The sequence below is a fragment of the Osmia lignaria genome, chromosome 10, assembly GCF_051020975.1.
Source record: "Osmia lignaria lignaria isolate PbOS001 chromosome 10, iyOsmLign1, whole genome shotgun sequence".
NCBI classification, from domain to species: Eukaryota; Metazoa; Arthropoda; class Insecta; order Hymenoptera; family Megachilidae; genus Osmia; species Osmia lignaria.
In genome coordinates, this window is record NC_135041.1 from 10,503,756 (window position 1) to 10,522,509 (window position 18,754).

Below are 18,754 nucleotides of genomic sequence, written 5' to 3' on the forward strand. Positions count from 1 at the left end.
CCCATAAGTGGTATAGTTCAAAGGTTTATCCCGTCGACTCCTTAATGAAAAACGAGTCTTAGACGTCGGATACAGGGCATACGGTTTTCCGTTTCCTCGAACGTTCAAACAGAAAAAGGGGTTGGAGAGGAAGAGAAGACTGCCCCTGGCGGAATTTCCACTCGGTCTCGGTCGCGAGTTCACCGGCACCATTTCTCTTCCGTGGCTTCTGATTGGCAATAAAGCACAGCCATGATCGGAGCCCGGTCAAGACATTCCTCGAGAGGAGGAAGTAAATGAAAAGCGTCTTTCGTTTTTATTGTAAAGTCGTTGATTCTTAAACGTCAGACCCCTCAAGGCTACTAATTGCCCTGCCTCTGAAGCTGACGTTCAATCGTTTGTTTCTTTTTTTTTTCATCCTCTTCCATCGTATTAACGCTGACGCAAATATCATTTTATTCGAAGAGATTGCCTTACCGTTTCAAAGCTGATCGTTTAATTTTCTTGCAAATCATGGCTGACGTTCGAATCGTGGGCGAAATGTACCTGTGTTTATGTAAAAATTTCTTGAATTGATGCCAATTTATAAGAAAGAAGAAAAATATTTTATCCGGAAAGATTGCTTCAAGATTTCAAAGCCAATCGTTAAATTTCACTGACGTTGATACAGTTAAAAGTTTCTTGGATTGAAATTTGCAAGAAAAAGAGGAAACGTCGTTTTAATTGATAATTACAGTTTTATTGCATTTTGATATATTTTTAATATTAGAAAGGAACGTGATTTTTCTAATGACTCTATCGAGGACATTGTTTTCTTCCCGTCGCTATGAAAATAGCGAGACACACTCACCAGTAATTGCACGAGGGAAGCAATTCTCACGGAGAGAATAGTTCCATCGGGGAGAAACAACGCGAAACGATCTCGTAAAACTTTCATCATGTTCGAATCTACTGTTCCTTTCCATTATCGTGATGAACGCTTGGAATTACACATTATATAACAAGTACAATGCAACTGTTAGCTCTTTCCAATTTCAGTGATCTCAAATTTGATGAAAATTATTGCAGAGATAAATCATACAATTCACTAATATAAAGTTTTTGAAATATCCTGTCAAACTCTTTTAGAAGCTTAGCCGATAAAAAGATATCTGTCGAATATCGAAGTTTCATTAAAATTCGATAGACTATACAGTTAACATTTCTCGCCTGTGTTTTAGAACATAGCAATCGAATTCTTCTTCGTCAAAGGGAAATTAAACCACAGAAATTTCATCAAAAACCTCCTCCTACGATGCTCAAATCTACGTAGATATAAACAATACCGCAAAAAGGGATGTCTAAAGGTGCACGTAGACAATTACACGCAGTGTCTATCTTGCTACTATAGGGTTAAACGAACTGATCGAATAGCAGGGTGAAAATGAAGCTCTTGCGGTCTGGGCGCAAATGACAAGTGTTTAGGAAAGCACGGAGGGATCGAGTGGCTGTTCGGGATATGAGGTTCTGTTTCAGGTGAGATACGACTCTGAATGGGCTAGAAGTACAGGTGCAGTTTCAGGATTAAGTAAACCTATGCTGAGAGAGCGCGATAGCTTTAACAATACACTCGACACGTGAATTGATTTTAACTATGGACTTTAATGAGTTCTGATTTCCGAACGAATCACAGTGGAACGATAAAGAAATGTAGAAAATTATTATAAAAATGATTCGCTGCGAAGGATCGAGCCCACGAAATCGGTTGAGCGATAACACCGGGCTTGTGACGTCACGCTCTCGATAACTCAGAAATTGCCAACGGCCGGTGTGGAAACGGAAGCACTGGACCGGAACAGCGTGGAGCAGAGAGCTTTGCGCGGTTAATGGGGGGTTAGAATTATCGAGGCGTCCGCCTCTCTGGCGTCCTAAATGATACGGGGGAAAAACTCTGACTGCCATGACTGTGAGAAGGATCGATGTAGACCCTCGATAAGTTTCCTAATTGAGAACGAGGAACTATCGCGAATTATTTAATCTTCCAAGCGAGACATCTGTTAATTAGCATTGTTTTTAATAAGATTCCTTGACGATACTAATCCGTTACATAAATATCGAACGAACCAGCGTCAGAGGTTTCCCCTTATCGCGATGTCACGCGGCGGGGACATTTTCTCTCCTCTCCATATCTCGTAACAAATCGATGCTCATTAAGAGCGATCCGTCTTACTTTCGTATAATGGGAGGAAAGTGTCCAATAAAAGGCGGTTTGCCCTCTCTTGACACCCAGCTGTAGGAAGTAATTTGTCATGATTTGCTTGTTTTACACGAGTATCACGTTTCCGTTCGCGATAGCAACAATATCATCTCTGGATAAAGTGAAACATTTCACGAGAAAATGATTCCGAATATGTTTCCGATTCAATTGTCATCAGAGCGAGAGTCAATTCTAACGGATTCATAGAAAATTTAATTTTAATCGATTCTTGGAATAATTATCCGCAACGCGTTTCATCGGGATGCTGTCTGCGGTATAGGAATGGTCGGACGCATCGTCGATGCCGATATTTCGACGATGATTCGGTTCTGGCCGACAGAGCTGGCTACGAGCATGGTCTACGTAAATTCGGGCTGACCGCGGCGCAAGTGTCGCCATTATCACGGTACTTGCCACTAACCGGGATTAATATCCCGGCTGGGCTAATAACCAAAGACATTCGCGCGCGGGACGTTCACGTTGGGACACGTAAAACGAAACTTTGTCGGGTCGCAATGAGAATTGCATACACGCCCGTTTATCGTGGTAGCAATTTCCCCGTACAGTCAAATGGGATAGTCACCCATGAATGTAAATTAAGAAAATCATTTCCGAGTGTTAATCAACTAGTTATAATTGCTTGGTTGTTGAACGACTTTGCCAGGAAGTTGAATTAGGTTTGCTACTGCAAATGTACCCTGTTTGTATATTGAGTTATATATTAAAGTGTGTATTGAGTTCAGGTTCGTCTGTTCCCAACATGGGCCGCCTTTGCTACGATACAGAGTTACTTTGGTCCCTGGCTATCTACATTGAATTTCTTTGATCTAAACTTCCCTATATCGGAGTCTCTTTGCTCGATGAACGTATATACCCAATTCATCAGGTTCGAGTATCGGTATTCCGAGGTGTCCATTTACGTCCATCAACTCAAATACAGTTTGTCTAACCAGTTTAATATTGTCCATATCAATTTCCATACCAATTTGTATGGTATATTCAAAATTTAATTAAACTATTGATGTAATGTATCTGAATCAAATTAATTAATCACCGTAAATGATACTGAAATTGTATATAAAAGAATCTGAAATAGTTATAACTATCGTTGAATAGAATAATCAAAATGAAAGTTGGAATTCACTATTCCCTTTAAGCAACAGAATTCGTGCTATTAATTTGTCATCGAAGCAAATGAAATGCATACTGCAATCGACAGAGCACAATTCACGGAGCGGAATTAATGCGTCGCGCGAAATCTAAGTTTCGAGGCCTTTGTTGTTTAATTGCATTATAACGTTCCCACGTTAATAGATTTTACCTTCGACGTTTCATTTCGGGCTCGATCTTCATTTGCATGCGCGTTCGCGTATACGCGACGATCGAACGTGGTCAGGAATACATTTATTTTCTTCCCGTTCAGATTTACCGAGAATAATTCGATCAAATCCGTGACAAATGTCGTGTTACACAAAACGTGAATGTATCTTTTAGAATCTTTATAGTGGTAAAATTTCTATCGATTAAATTTAATTAATTCATTATTGTAATGTTTATTAATACCCTGATGGCGAATGCTTTATTTGGGAAATGCTTCGGTATCTCATGGAATATATACACGTCATTTTCATGAAATTCGTGAAAAAAGGTCTTGATGGAAATTGAATGATCAATGATAGTGTTACACAGAAATATTAATAAGCATACGTTCAACTCGTTACAATGAAATTTCATTTGCACGTTATTTTCCGCGATCGCATAATAACTCACGGAGAAATTTTATCGGAGTAACTCCGTTGTACGCCGCCCATATTTATCTGACTGTTTGTTCAAAGCGTTTGGAAACGGTCCAATTTCAACAGCACCACAACATCGCAGATTTATGCAACCCGTTACGGGTCGCGTCTGTATTTTGTTAGTCTAGTTTGAAATTCTGATAAATGATTGCTCGATGGTACGTGAATACACTTCCTCTGTTTCTCGTTTATTTTTTTCCACTTTCAACGAGAATGGAAAAAAAGAGCGACACGTTTTCCTGTCGAAATACACGGAACCTATACGATATTTCTTCCGAGAAATAGTTACGGGAAATGTACTCGTAATTCAGATAGAAATTTATAAAAGTTAATGCCAGATATTCGGCTTGTAACGCTTAAATCATGCGGATAGTTCGGGAAGCAACGGGTACAAATTATTCACTGACTTAGCGAAACGCTGGAAAACTTGTTAAATCCGTTTAAGGAAAACCATTCACGTCGAATTGGTCGGATAAACGGGAACGATGTAATGCACATTATTTTCAGACCGAATGGAATTTGTTGTACTGACTTTATGGAAATCTGCCTTAAGCAGGGTTTACAATAGTAGAGTAAATAGTAAATAAAGAGTATTAGTAGAGGAGGTACGTTTATTATATTCTTATGTAAAGGAACGAGTGTTGAATAAATGCCTGCAATTCGTACTGCATCATTTTATCCGCAAACGTAACCCGTAGTTATTAAATTTGCAAAAACGTATCCCGTTCACTTCTTAAGGTGAAATGTTATACGAGAAAACGATATTGGTATTTCGGTTCGATTTCATTGATGCGAGAAGCATATGCATGAGACAGAAGCCACCACGGGGTCGTGTACGCTGCATCGTTGCGAATGACGTTTGCAGGCAGTTATCCAAATTTACATTTCATCGATACGACACCGGTAACTGGCTGTATATCTGAAGTAGTTTCACTCGAAACATGGTTAACCAAAACTCTCTCTGTCAGTGCTGTATCGTTCGACGAGTTTACACGAAGAACAACATCCGCTCGATCGATTCGATTCGATTTTACCTATGCAAATGAACCCAATTCAACCTCCGAAAAAATTCAATTTCGACTGGGAAAAAAAATACCTATTCTTTTGTTGACCTCAGTAATTAGAAAATATGTTCTTTTTCTCATTTATAAAATGTAGAAAACCTAAGAATTGAATATACGTAGTTGAAATGGAGAATGTAATTAAGATTTCCAATGGTAGAATATAAGGAAGAAAACGGAAAGAAATGTCCGAGCGTGTTCGATAATTCGCAACACGCGGCACAAAGCCGAGCAATGCATGTTAAAACGCAGTGGGAATCGGTTTTCTAACGAGTTTCACCGCGGTTTGAAGCGTGCTCGTGCCTTTGAGCAGACACGAGCGATAACGGACACATCGAATTCGATTGGAAGCGTTATCGAGGCCGACTGGTAAAAGAGGCACTGTTTAATGAAAAGATTGAATGGCATAGCCCAGGCGATAGCTGTTTTTGTTAGTTTCTCAGCTTTACGCTTGTACCGAGCAACGAGATATTTTCTTGTCCTTCGGTACGATGCTGCCTCTTGCCGCAGTACGACGATGTCTCATCCATTTTAATTGCCTCTTTGAGAGACCTCGACCCGTTGTAAGGCGGCTACCGGTAAATAACGAGGCAATATACTCGAGATCTAATTGTATATTTCTCAATCCTAGCGAAACGTGGGAATGGAACGTTCAGGTTTTGCCTGCTAGAAATGAATTTCATCGGAAACAAATACTTGAATCGAAAAAGAGCAGAAGAATAAAGTACGAACGGAGACGAATAAAACTTTATTACTTTCTTCTTGAAATTTACTCCTTCTTTCATAACATCGAATCATTCCATTTTGAAAATTTGTCCGCGTGAAAATTCAAGAAAATTGTGGAACGAATTAAAATTCAAATATTCTTAGATTCATCAACCCAAACTTGACAATAATAAATCAGTTTCATAAATTATTTCCCACGTACAATGAGAAGAATACAACGAGCTAAGGCATCGATAAAGTTTCTCCATAGAAATTTAACAAATATCCTGTCCAGAACTAAAGTACTTCCCTTCTCGCCTCCATCCATTGAATCTCGAAGTTAAGCGAATATTTTAAAGTACAACCCGCGCAAAGTATCATCCATCAAAAGAAGAAAATCGTTTACAAACTGACAGACCCGACCGTTTCTCTTCAACGACCGTGACAGTGAAGAAATATAAAAACGTTCATTGATGGATGTAACGCGTTGCGTATACACAGCTACTAGTAGCTTCAATTTCAATGACTGAATCCTTCCGTATGTACACGTATACGTATGCATTTCTGCGTACGTTGCTATATGTGTATATACGTATAAGATAGCCGTATGTAGGAGAACGGTCATGTACAACTAGGGACAGTAACGTGGAAACTCCCTTAACAGTATTAACATTTCAGGGACGTGCTTGAACGGGATTCTGAGGACGCCGGAAACCGATCTGCTGAGGATTATATCAACCACAGGGGATGCTATCGAGACGACCACGGAAATTCGACCAATGGGTTCGTACGATTCAATTATTATTCCGAAATATCGGATTTATTCTAAACGCGTTTGGTACAAAGATATTAGAAATGAATCTCTGTCGTACGAAGAGTATAACCTAGGATAACGTAGTCAAAATGGCTCGCGTACTGACTCGAAGAAGGTACGCTCGCTCTTCGCGTCTCTTCTTCCCTCGCAAAAGAGTTTCGTGAGTAAATGAAATTAGGAATCGCAGGAGGAAGGTTGTTTGGTTAAGCTCACCGCCCGATTATTTTAAACGGCATAGTCGCGCAGTCATCGTGAAAACGGGCGCGGCTTAAGCTGCAAATTAGTTTTCGTCGCGAAGTTCGCGACAATGCAACGAGGTTTTCCACCGTTAACACGGACGCGCGATCAAAGGATTCGAGCAAGGGAGAAACAGGCCCTCTTTATAAACTTGTTCCCTGTACAAGGTTTAAATTTCTATTTACTTTTACGCCGAAACTTTCTCGCTTCGAGCTTCGAACAAGCTAGTCGGCAACTTAGGAGGGCGGCATGGAAACGGTAAATGGCTTTTCCTTCACTTGACGTGGCGACTAAGGAGCCGCTATTATTTACGAAACTTTCCTCTCCTTATGTCTCTATCTTGTCGCTCTGATGGTTCCATTAACGAGAAGACGGTATGCAATAGCTTAAAAAGCTTCGAATAGCATTGTTCGTTTTCCTCATTCTTCTTTGCCTTACCTTCATTCCCGCACGATCCATTCTATATATTGCGTAAAAAAGTTTCTCTATTTTCTGGTAAATCACGTCGCATTTTCTCGATCGTGTAGTATTACACGGTACAGATACATCTTAACGAGAAACACATTTTATAGAGTCGTCGCGTTCTCGGGGAACATTTTAAGAGAGAAAAAAAGGAAAGAATCAGTACTGATTCGCTTCCATTTGCAGCGGAAACGCGAACGACGTCGACAACGCTGATAAATTCCCGTGGTAACAAAGAAAAGAAAAACATTTGCGTTTCTACGCAAGCAGAATTTATCCCCTAATGGATTTCATTCATTTCTCCTCTGAAACGTTCAAAGCTTCTTTTTTTTCTTAATATTTTACTTGAATTCAAGTAAACGACGTCGCAGGACACGATATTTCCTGAAAATGCGTTGATTTCTCAATCGAAAGAATGGAGAATTATTTTTATCCTCTACCCTTTTGGATCGTCTATATTAATGAAAAGGGTTTAGTATTGCGAGAGTTGTTCATGGTGGATCAGTATATTTGAGGTACATATTGATCGCATCGATCGCGTGTTCCTAGAGGGAATCGAATTTCTGATGGCGGAGGTATATAACAACCGCGCCTGTTGGATAATTAGTTTGATCGAGCCTGAACGTTACGCCCATTGCTTACCTGGAGATTGGCCGGGCAATGATCGAGGAGTTCCAGCATGTGCCTGATGTTCTGCGCGTCCTGAATCACGAAGTTCAGTTCCATGTCAAATTCACCGCCCACCAGCTGCGAACAGAATAAATTGAATGTTATTAAATATGTCGTGCGGCTTACGGTTTCGTTCAAACGATTCCATTAAGTACGAGGCGTGTTGGAAAAGTTTCGCTCGGGTTAGCTGGAGCGGATAAGAAAAACTTTTGGGATCGTATTTTAGTCCGGAAATACGTAACATTCTAGTTATAGAATTTTCTTTATGAACTTCTGTTCACGACTGCCGAGTTAACGCGTTGATTGCTACGAGAGGTAATCAGTGTCTGATGGTACGAATTTCATTCAGTGAAAATAACGAAATTCTTTTTCATTCGAAAATACATTTTTGCGACAATATATTTCAGGTGAAAAAAATAGTGACAGCGTTAAATGACAAACGCACGGTTACATCGACGTATTCGGTAGTAAAATATTCGTGCGGTTTCGCGAGTGAAAAATTTATACGTTCCCGCGTGATCGACGCGATCACCGGAAACGATGACTTATATCGATACTGAAACTAATGCCAATAAATCGTTCAGAAGCCGAACAGTTTACGAAGCTGCGTGCGTGTTTGCGGTGTCTCCTTATTCTGCAACGGCTTACGTACAGCCGAACCGGAAACCCCGTCTCCACGGAGAGAGCGTAATTTCCGGCCAAGTATCTCGCTCTTTCCCTTCTTCCAAATACTTGCCCATGATATCGATCATGAATTGCTTATATCCCACCTTCGAACGTGAGCCGTGGTCACGAACAATTTTTACGACCATCGAACGATCATAAAAATTTATGGATAAGACCGGGTCGTTTATGGAATTGGAAAAAAAAAAGCGGTTAAGCATATTCGAAAACTGCGGAGGCATATTGAAACGGGAACGGAAGAGAGTTTTAGACGAGAAAAGCGGATTTGTTGCGATTTTCTTTTTTCTCTCTTGTACAAGAAAGCATGAAAAATATAAAATAATAGTATGATAAAGGAAGAATGATTTTTTATTAAATTTTTGAGGTCGTGCACGAAACACGGGGCAAGTAAGATTCAGACATCGGCCATATACTTCAAATATGGAATGGATATTGCCTGGCTGTTTCTTCTAGCACCCCATAGAGTACCTAGTACTCACCGTTCTCGCTGTCACATGGTCATAAGTACCCTTTCAGAGAAATAAATTTCAAGGAACCGTGGGTCGTTGTTATTGTTAGAAGAGAGCCGCTGCAACGATATCACGTTCGATGCTATGAACAATTTTGAGATGCGACCCATTCTTAGAACAGAGATCGTATGCCAGAGATCGGAAGAATAGCGAAGAAACGGTGAAAAATAGAAGGTTTGCCGGATATATCGATCTTTGGCCATTGCCAAAATGGACGCGACAAATAAGGGATGAAACGATATTTTACCAAGTATTCGACAAGATTTACTGTCGACAATCATAATAATTATTACTACTGACTAATATTGATTGTTATTCTTCTTCGAGGATTGGAATTAATAAATTAAGAAATGCTACTTTTTGAAACGCATACATGTTTTCAAACACATTTCATATAAATGTGAATCGAGAGTTTTTAGGGAGGAAAAGAAAATTCGATCAAAGCCAGTGATAGTCGAATCGGTGGAACAGACGACCGATAAATGACATTAGGGTTCGACTCCCAATCCAGCAATCCAATTCTTTTTCTCTTTGCGACACTAATGACTGACCGAAAATTCTATCTAACCCTATACGACGAACCAGGCCAAGAGAAAATCAGATTAGATGACCCTATTCACAAAAGTCTTTGAACATATTCCAGAGAAAAAGTAGTCCTCTTTTTTTTATATAAACGACAAATTCAAATAGACTTCATCAATATTTGTTATTCAAACCTTTGTTAATTTAGTCAGCAATTTGAAAATAGAACAGTATACATCTTTCACAATATCACAATGCGTTAGAACAGGAGATTCCTTTAAAAATAAAGGTAACATTTAGATACTTTGTTTGCAATGGTCCAGCGATTTACGTGCCGTCGCAAATTGATTGGTATAAAGCAAACAGAATCGAGAACGAGCGAATTGTTTTTTTACGCAAATAACGTAGACGAAATTTCCATAAACAACCAATCTACACGGTACACGAAGGGATCACTCTCCTAGGGGAGTAACCGGTTCGTCCTGTTAGAGCACACAAAACGGCTCGAAAGGAAACAAATAAACGGCCGGTGACTTACGATTTTCACGATCAATCGATATCGCAACACGATCGTATACAGACGTGTTCATGCAGGAAATTAGATCGCCCTGTGAACGATTCAACCGCGTTCGCATGGGAACTCACGGGAAAATGGAAGCGTAAGAGGAGGCAGAATGGGATTCGGTGAATTAGGGCTGGTCAACATAGCCAACCGCTAATTGGATACCACTTGCTTTTACACCTTCTATGTTTCTGCCAGTCGAGAACAGATAGTACGTGCTAAATTTGCTTATTCGCCAGTGGAAACGTTACACGCGAATAATTCAAGGACTTAGAGATAATTTTGTGAACACTTTTCCATCTACCATAGAAGAAATTTTATTAGTCCGATGTTTGATCATCCAAGGGGATTCTGTTTGCTCCGACGATGAGATGACTTAGGTTTTTGTCACGGTTCGAGAGATGAGGGTCAATACTGAAGAATAGACGGTGTTTTTAGAGCGATGGCTGTCGTTTATTCTGCTTTAGGAAAATTTGGAAAATTCATGAAATTGAAACCATGAAGAAAGAAAGCAAAACGAAATTCTTTGTGTATATTTGAAATAATAATAACAACGGTAATAATCAATTATTCGAAAATAGGTTATGAAATTTAATGATTACATTACGTGATGTTAATTATAATTATATAACCAAATAGCATTTATCTTCATTTTGGTTTAGCGTGGTGTACAGGTTTCAAATTATGTTTTGAATAGAAACGGTGATCACTTTATAATCAAATATATGAAAAGAGCATAGTAAACAGGATATGTTCGTAAAATATTTACATATCAGAGCATAGCAAATAAATTTTGATTCGTTTATACCTGTGATCACAGTGAAAGGTGTTGATCGAGTTAGCGTAAAAGTGGTGCGAAGCTTGTTTGCACGGTTTGAAAGGTTTTCAATTGCCACTCAAGAATGCATTACGCGAAGGAGACTCTCCTCTTTCCTCCATCCTTGTGGCGCGTTGTAATTTTTTTTCTATTCCTGTTTTTTTCATTTGGTGCCAATTCTTCTATCACGTCTTAACAGCTTCACAAGGCATTATCTTTTCATCCGACAACAAATTATAACGAACCGAGAAACAATTATTTCACGTTCGACCGAATATCTCATAGGTAATTGAAATTTACGCGACTCGGTATTGGCATCTATTTACTTGCATTAATCCCTAATCGTTTCCAAACCGAATTGGCAGATAGCCACTAGCTAGTCAGTTGACGGCTGACCAATTTGATGAAATCCGTGAGATGTCAGACCCGAATCAATCTTCATCCTCGAGAGCAATTAGTGCTCATCGCGAATAGGTGCGCGCCTCTACCGTGGATCCATTTCATCGGACGTGTCTTGGTAGATTATGATTAACCGTTGTTAGAGCGTGAATGGAACAATTCATTCAGAAGCGATAAACTCCAAATCACTTTCTTTACTTTGATAAATAATTAACCGATTAGATGTTGATAACGTCTGGAATAATTAAGATGCAATCCGAAGACAGCTACAAGGTTTTTAATTTTTATAATTTCTTATGACGTTCATACTTTCCAGAAAAATGGGAACAAAGTATTTGTTAATTTGATAAATTTCGAAATTGAATAAAAAGGTGACAAAGAAAATGATAAAATTTCGTTTTCTCCCGGATGTGTCGAAATGTAAGTTAGGTAAATTGAGGTAAAGAGGGTAGTATTATCTATCAGACAGGGTGCATTATGCACTGCTCCGGGGGAACAATGATACTTTTCCTCGCAGAGGGAACACAAGAAGACGAAGAAAAGAAACGAGAAGCTGGCTGATTGCACGCGGCCACGCAACCCTTGCCTCCTCTGGTTTTGTCTCTTTTTCTCAACGAGAGCCGTCCTCTTTCTTCGTCCAACATTCATATTTAAGCCACGTTCCTCCTAATTAGGCCGCCATCTTGACAAGCTCTAAATTCACAAGCGTTGTTCTCGTTGAGGCCAAGTCATGCTTTTGCCGCTCTGTCGACGAACGGTCCGCTGAATATCTGCTTTTGCCTACGGACTTTCCATTTTCTTCTTAATGCTGCACCCAAAAAGGCGCATTGTCTGCTCTCTCTATGACGATTCACTGCTTTAAATATTTCAAAGTGAAATGAAATGAAATTTAGAGGCGTACGATGTATAAATTTACGGTACGTTATAATTGCAGTTACTCGGAATACCTAAATTAATATGATATCAATGGTACTTAGAATTTCCTTTTAATTTTCATCGTAACAACACCCGTACAAGTTCGATGACTGTTAAATGGAAAAGGGTAATAAAGGTGGTAACGAGATCTCGAAATCACAAGTGCTTTAAGTATCTTTCTCGAATGCGCATCCAACAGAGGGTTAATGACGTTGCGCAACAACGTTTTAGCGCGACGGTGAAGGCTTGTTAATGAGCTTCGTCGTTAAGTACGAGCACGTTGAAAATCATTGTGTATCGACGTTTGTATTCGAGGCAACTCGTAGGTATTGTCGTTGAAATACTCGCAAGAAGTCTGTTGCAATGTTTTCTCAATGACGATGAACCTCGCCGAGAGTATCAAAATTATCATTAAGTTCATTGTTTCAAAACCTACTTCTTGTCGCTTAGACACCTTTTACTTTCTTGTGCTTGGTTCCATTTGTCGACGACGTTACAATAGCAAAATTCGCGAAGAAGAAATTGTTGCTCAGTAGTTAGTGGAGGATACGTAATGCGTCGCGACGAGTGCGATGTACCATGAAGAGGAATACTCGAGTAGAATTGGACCACGATGGTCTGCCACGCAAGCATTCTGCCGCTTTCGAGTTCCGACTAATACGATCCTACGTCGAGACGTCGGCTGACATCCTCGAAGCTGCATCAGGCAGCATGATAGGGAAACTAAACCGGGACTCGGTGTAAACTACGATTTGCATTCGGAACAATGTTCGAGTTCGGGTCAATCCGAACCGGCCTTCCGCCTGTTTCCCACCCCCGTCTATGCGTCCAGAAATTCGGAGCTCGCCCGTGTATTTACGAAATGGTCCAACTTATCCTACTGTGTTATTGAACGATCCAGGACAGACGGTCCGAATATTGTGGTCAGTTATCGACGTCGAGAACATTGTGGCCATCACCACAAATCCCTGCTCCTCTGAAGACGAATATATATCACTAGAGTTGAACTTCTGGGTTTCAGAACAGATTTTCATGAATATTTAACAATCATTTTAACGCATAATTGAAAATGTAGGTACAAAGATATAATAAAAATTCAGGGATGTTCTAATGAAAGTTTCTTTTTTAGGGACAATATTGTCCTAACGAGGACATGTGATGAAAGGGTTAGCAAGTGGCGCAACTTCAGAAGTTGCTGCGACGAATGCTATTTACACGTGTCATCCTCGAAATATTGCCCTCGTACCGCGGCCACTCCGTTTTCCCTTATAACACGCCCTGTCGCCACTCGTTCTCACTCGAACATCCCCTGTTTAATTAATGGACCTTTCGAAACACACCACAGTCTACTGTATGAGACTCTCCCTTTTGTTTTCACCAGAACAGCACGCAAGAAGCACGTACACGACGAATCGATGTTGCTTCTTCCGTGTAATAATATTCCAATCCTTAAATAGATGAAAGATGGTGGATAAATATAATTACACGACGTTAGGTAGTTAATTGATGTCAAAGGTTAATTGCACCCTTCAGAGGTAAAAAGCTCTGCTTAGTGTACGCTGACTAAGAAAAAAATTACTACAGTTACTCCATTTCACGGTGCACGATGAGTTACGAGCGTCGGTAAACTTGAAACCAAGCTGTCCGCCTCTAATGGACCGCAATTAGCACACTGATCAACTTCTAACGTTAGTCGTTGCTAATTAGCGGTATCATATTTTCTGGTATTATCTTGCCAACATTCCACACAGAACCACGTATCCTCTCATGAATAGACTGTGAAGCATTTAAAGTGACCAGTTCAAATTACTTGCAATATGAAGGGATATTTTAAACAAAAATTACACCCCAATGAATAGTGAAAAGAATAACGAGATTGACAGATAAATCTAATAAAAATTGAGGAAATTCTCGTAAACGATCCTCGATTTTTCTAATGGGAACGAAACTTCTGAATTGAATGTAACACACGCGAATAGTTACCAAAACGCTTCGCACCTCCATCTGTTGCCACGCTAATTGCGAATGGCTGTCGGCACGAAATGTCCACGTCGAATGAAATATGAGGCACAGTTTCGGCCCAGAAAGGTGCTACGTAAATTGCTTCTCGTCATTTATTCATTGACTCAATTACCAGCTAGGCTTTCAAAAAAATAAAGTTAGAAAGCACTCGATGAACTGTTTCAATTAGCCTAATTAATTTGAAACTCCGTTTAATTACTGCAACAAACAAAAGATTCTGCAAATACTCGATACTTTCATAAATAAATTATTTATGAAGGATAGATTTAAAACTATCACAATGGTCGTCGTGGTCAAAGAGTTAAATATGAAACGCTTATAAATGTTATTACATTTTACAATATCAAATCAGTTTTTGAAATGTAATTAATTATTGAGAGCCTGATCTCGCAGATTAATCATTTCTTCCCATTATAAATCCCTTGCCACAGCAATTACAACGGGCACGTAAATGCAATTGTAAACGCAACGATTTGACTTTATTTTCAATTATGCAAGTAAATTAGTGCTTTTCAAAATGGGTCAGAATCGCCGTTCATTATATCACTGCGAGCGAACGCTGATTCAGTTTTCGTACGCAGCACGTTCCCGCTTCTGGACAATAATAACAATCTTTCATAAATTTGTTATTCGAAAGAGGAATCGCTCAGCAAACAATGTTCAATTAATATCACGAATGCCAAATAGCATTAATGCATTCGCCTGTTCCCGAGATCCGTATTGATTGCAACAGCTATTACTTATAGGATTTACGAGTTCGTGAATCGTTTCGTATCGAACACCGTATAAAATTCAATCTATCGCTTTTTTTCAATCGTACGTGATCGAACCCTTTGATGCCTAATAGAAGACTAAATGAAAACACGCCGCGACGAGATTTGTAGAAATACTCGATCGGTGCGCTTTGTGCCTCCGCTTTCCCTTTTCACGAACGATAGTCTCGTTATCGGTTGGATATAATAACGCGGTGGTCACGGGAGGACGCGATCATCTAATCGAGACGAGTGGTCGGGTTATAGCGAGTGCTCTTCAAGTGGTCCATCCGAACGCAATGAAATCTAGTAGTGCAATCTGAAGATATTGGCCGGCCGCAGGGCTGTTTGTGTTCGACCGTGTTAGCTCGGTCCGGTACACGAGGATCATTCATCGGCGAGTGGAGTTGCTGTGCAACGCAGAATGCTTTCCAGCAGAATAGAAATTCAGCTAGACCTTTACCTCGTTAACCATCCGCTCCATACAAGCTGCTGTACACTCCAGGAGTTTCGCAAACGATGGACCTTTCTTTGATAACAGCGACTGCTTCAGAAAGGAAGGCATTCTATAAAGTTGTTCGCACAGAGAGTTTCGAAGAATTAATCCATGTAAAAAAGAGGAAGTTTATTTTTATATCTCCCCTACATTTTCATCTACGAGAAAGATCCCAAATCTCGACATTAAGGAAACTGCTGGCTTATGGATCTTCGAGAGCCGAAAGAGAATCTTAGGATCTCAGTTCACTATTTCTCATCGTATTTTTCAGCAAGTAGACAAGGCGGGAAAGTTAGAAATTCCTTTAGAATCGCTCCTCTTACCATACTCTTTTAGACACTAGGAATCTATCCGTAAAGTCGGCGACGCACGGTGTTCAACACAGAGAAAGAACTTAGCCGTGATTTTCTCGATAGCTACCCATTTTGAAGGCATGAAAGTTCTCTTAAAGATATCGAACGAATCTCAGCACAGGGAAGAAGCACCGTATAAAATATATCCAAAGTTTTCTACGTTCCAGGAGAGGAAGCTTTTAAATCACGTTTTTACATCCGTTCTAATCATTTTTCACGCTGACCAGGCTGCTTTTATTTGTCTCGTAGCAACCAAAAACTTCACGTGGTAAAAAGCATTGTACTCTCGTCAAGACGAGGTCGTGATTAATTGTCGTCCCTGAAACTTCTTCCTTTCCCTACGGAATTACCACTGGTCTCCTCGTTACCTTTAAAAAGAGCCGAAGAAAGAAAATGAGCGAGCCTGCTGCGGACGCTCGTCGGTCACAAAGAAGCCCATTACGAACGAAATAGGTCAATTAACCAGATTCGTATCCTGTCGTAAGTATCTCTGCGTGACGTAAGCCGGGAAAAGGAAGAAGTAGACGTTATTGAGCTACGCCCACCTGGTGCGTGGACTTCCATTGAAATGGAGAAGAAATCATCTTAAATCGAGTCGATGTTAAGTGTATCCATAGAATGTTGAATTACCGAGATAAAAACAATTTCAAATTTATTTATTTCCTCAACATTACTCCTGCATCGAGCTTCTTATCTCGTGTTTCGTCACTCGAATTGCAAGTGTTTTTACGTTTCACCAGTTTTACGATCACCCTGTGTGGTTTCCACCGACTATACTTCGGCTTGGCTGGATAGAGAGATGGAAGCGAAGGGGTAGAGGATGAACGAGATGAGGAACGGCAGGAGCTCGCGTCACGAGGGCACCCGTCGAGCTTTACCACAGAAGGTCGAGTGTAAGTGAGAGAGAGAGAGAGAGAGAGAGAGCTCAGCTTAATTGGGGACGAGAGAAGGCTCGTAATTTCACGTCGCGACGCAAGGGCACCGGTGCCCAGGCGCCAGTAATTTGTAATCCGTATGCTTAGACGCCGACTACGCTTCTGACACGCCGAGATCATGGCATTAACGGAGACGAAATCACGCATGGTATCGCATAACCAAGCTGCTCGAATCACGATACATCTTCATGGAATCGACACTGTTCCATCTGGGACACGAAATTATTGGGATAGGTACAGCTGCTGGCTATCGATGATATCGAAATGTTATCGATGATATCGTTAAGTATCAATTAGATATCGATACCTTATCGGTAATCAATCGCTTTGATTGCAATCGATATTCGAATTCAAATTTCTGTAATCGCATGATTTTATATTCTGTGCGTAATGTTTACCTTAGCCGTTCAATTTTTCACGCGCAACGTAGGGATGGAAATGAAATTGATAAAGGACGCAGTTGTTTTAATTTTTTTATTTTTTTTTATTCGATAACAATTTTCGAGGAACGACACGAACGTGTCCTATCGTTCGTAGGATAGAACGTCCATCGGATTAATTCGTTTACAGGAGAGATTCGATTCGAATGAAAAATCGGTTTCGTTGAGTTTCGAAGCGTTAAATTGAACACCAAGGGTATTGGTAATTAAGAGGGGTCGATAAGATTGAAAGAGCATTGTCGTCGATACGATTGATGAACGTCACCGAGGACAATGATAGGGATTTAATTGATTCAAGCGATTTTTCTATTTTTCATTTTTTAGCTCTAAATTTTGGATCCTCATTTTTTTCTAATATACTGTTACTACGAGAAATAAATTTTAAATTGTAAAAAATCAAATTTGAGTTGTTGAGAAAGGTGCACCTTTTTCCAATTTGAAGAAACGTGAAGAGGGGCTGCATTCGATTATGTATACAATCTCCGGGGTGTGTACGAACAGATACGAATCTGTATTAAAGTAGCGGATTACGGTTCTCCTCTCGAAAGGAAACTCGTTTCGACGTCCGTTCAATTTCGTGTAAGACCACGTGCAAGAACTAAGCTTTAGAATCTCTGCAAGCGCTACTCTAGCTCGCCTTAGGAATCACTTTTTCCTTATGACCAAAGGCAAATAATAATTAAGGAAAATGGTAGGTTACATAGACTGTAAATAAAACTTTCATTTCATCGAGTTCCAATCTACCGCAACTTCGATAGCAAAAATTTTACGATACGCTATTGAAACTTTATTTCTGTTGATTGAATTCATCAAATATTTTAGACTTCAACGATTTTCAATTCTGTCGTGCACTTAAACACGAACGTATGCTCTCTTTCATATTGCCAATAATTCATCTAAAAATTTTCCATCAGATCCAAAGCGTTTGGTCAATTTGATAGAGAGGTTTCTGAAAAAATTGCTCGATGCCCGATTGATACTTTACAAAGATTGCAAGGAAGATTAATGCAGGTTGGATGTTGCATTAAGACGCGAGTAATAGTGACGACTGCAGCCGGTAGATCTTTGCTGATACGGAAACGCGTCGCGAGCGAGAATGTGGCGATGTATGCGCGGGCATGCACGAGGATCGATTCGACAAACCGGGTACAGAGCTTCTTATCGTGAACCACGCTTTATACCAGTTCCTGTCCACCATTTCTACTGACAGTTTGCTTTTGAATTCAGGCCAAAGCAGTGCTCGAGCTGCGTATTTGCAGGTACGCTCGATGAAAATCTCGAGTGCGTTCCGGCCGATCGATACCTTTGATCGCGATGATAGGCTCTGCGAGAGGAACGCGCAAACACGCGAGTTCTCTGTGTAAATACATGTCGGAGGTTTGGTTTACG

At 40.1% G+C, this 18,754-nt stretch overlaps 1 protein-coding gene across 16 annotated transcripts in view; it reads right to left on the reverse strand.

The window, feature by feature from the left end:
* Nucleotides 1–18,754, reverse strand: part of rg (A kinase anchor protein rugose) — a 236,647-nt gene that overhangs the window by 92,755 nt on the left and 125,138 nt on the right. For all 16 annotated transcript variants that reach the window (XM_076690719.1, XM_076690717.1, XM_076690716.1 and 13 more), the window contains exon 2: nt 7,933–8,037. In XM_076690719.1, the coding sequence (XP_076546834.1) occupies nt 7,933–8,037 (105 nt within the window). The remainder of the gene's footprint in view (nt 1–7,932; nt 8,038–18,754) is intronic.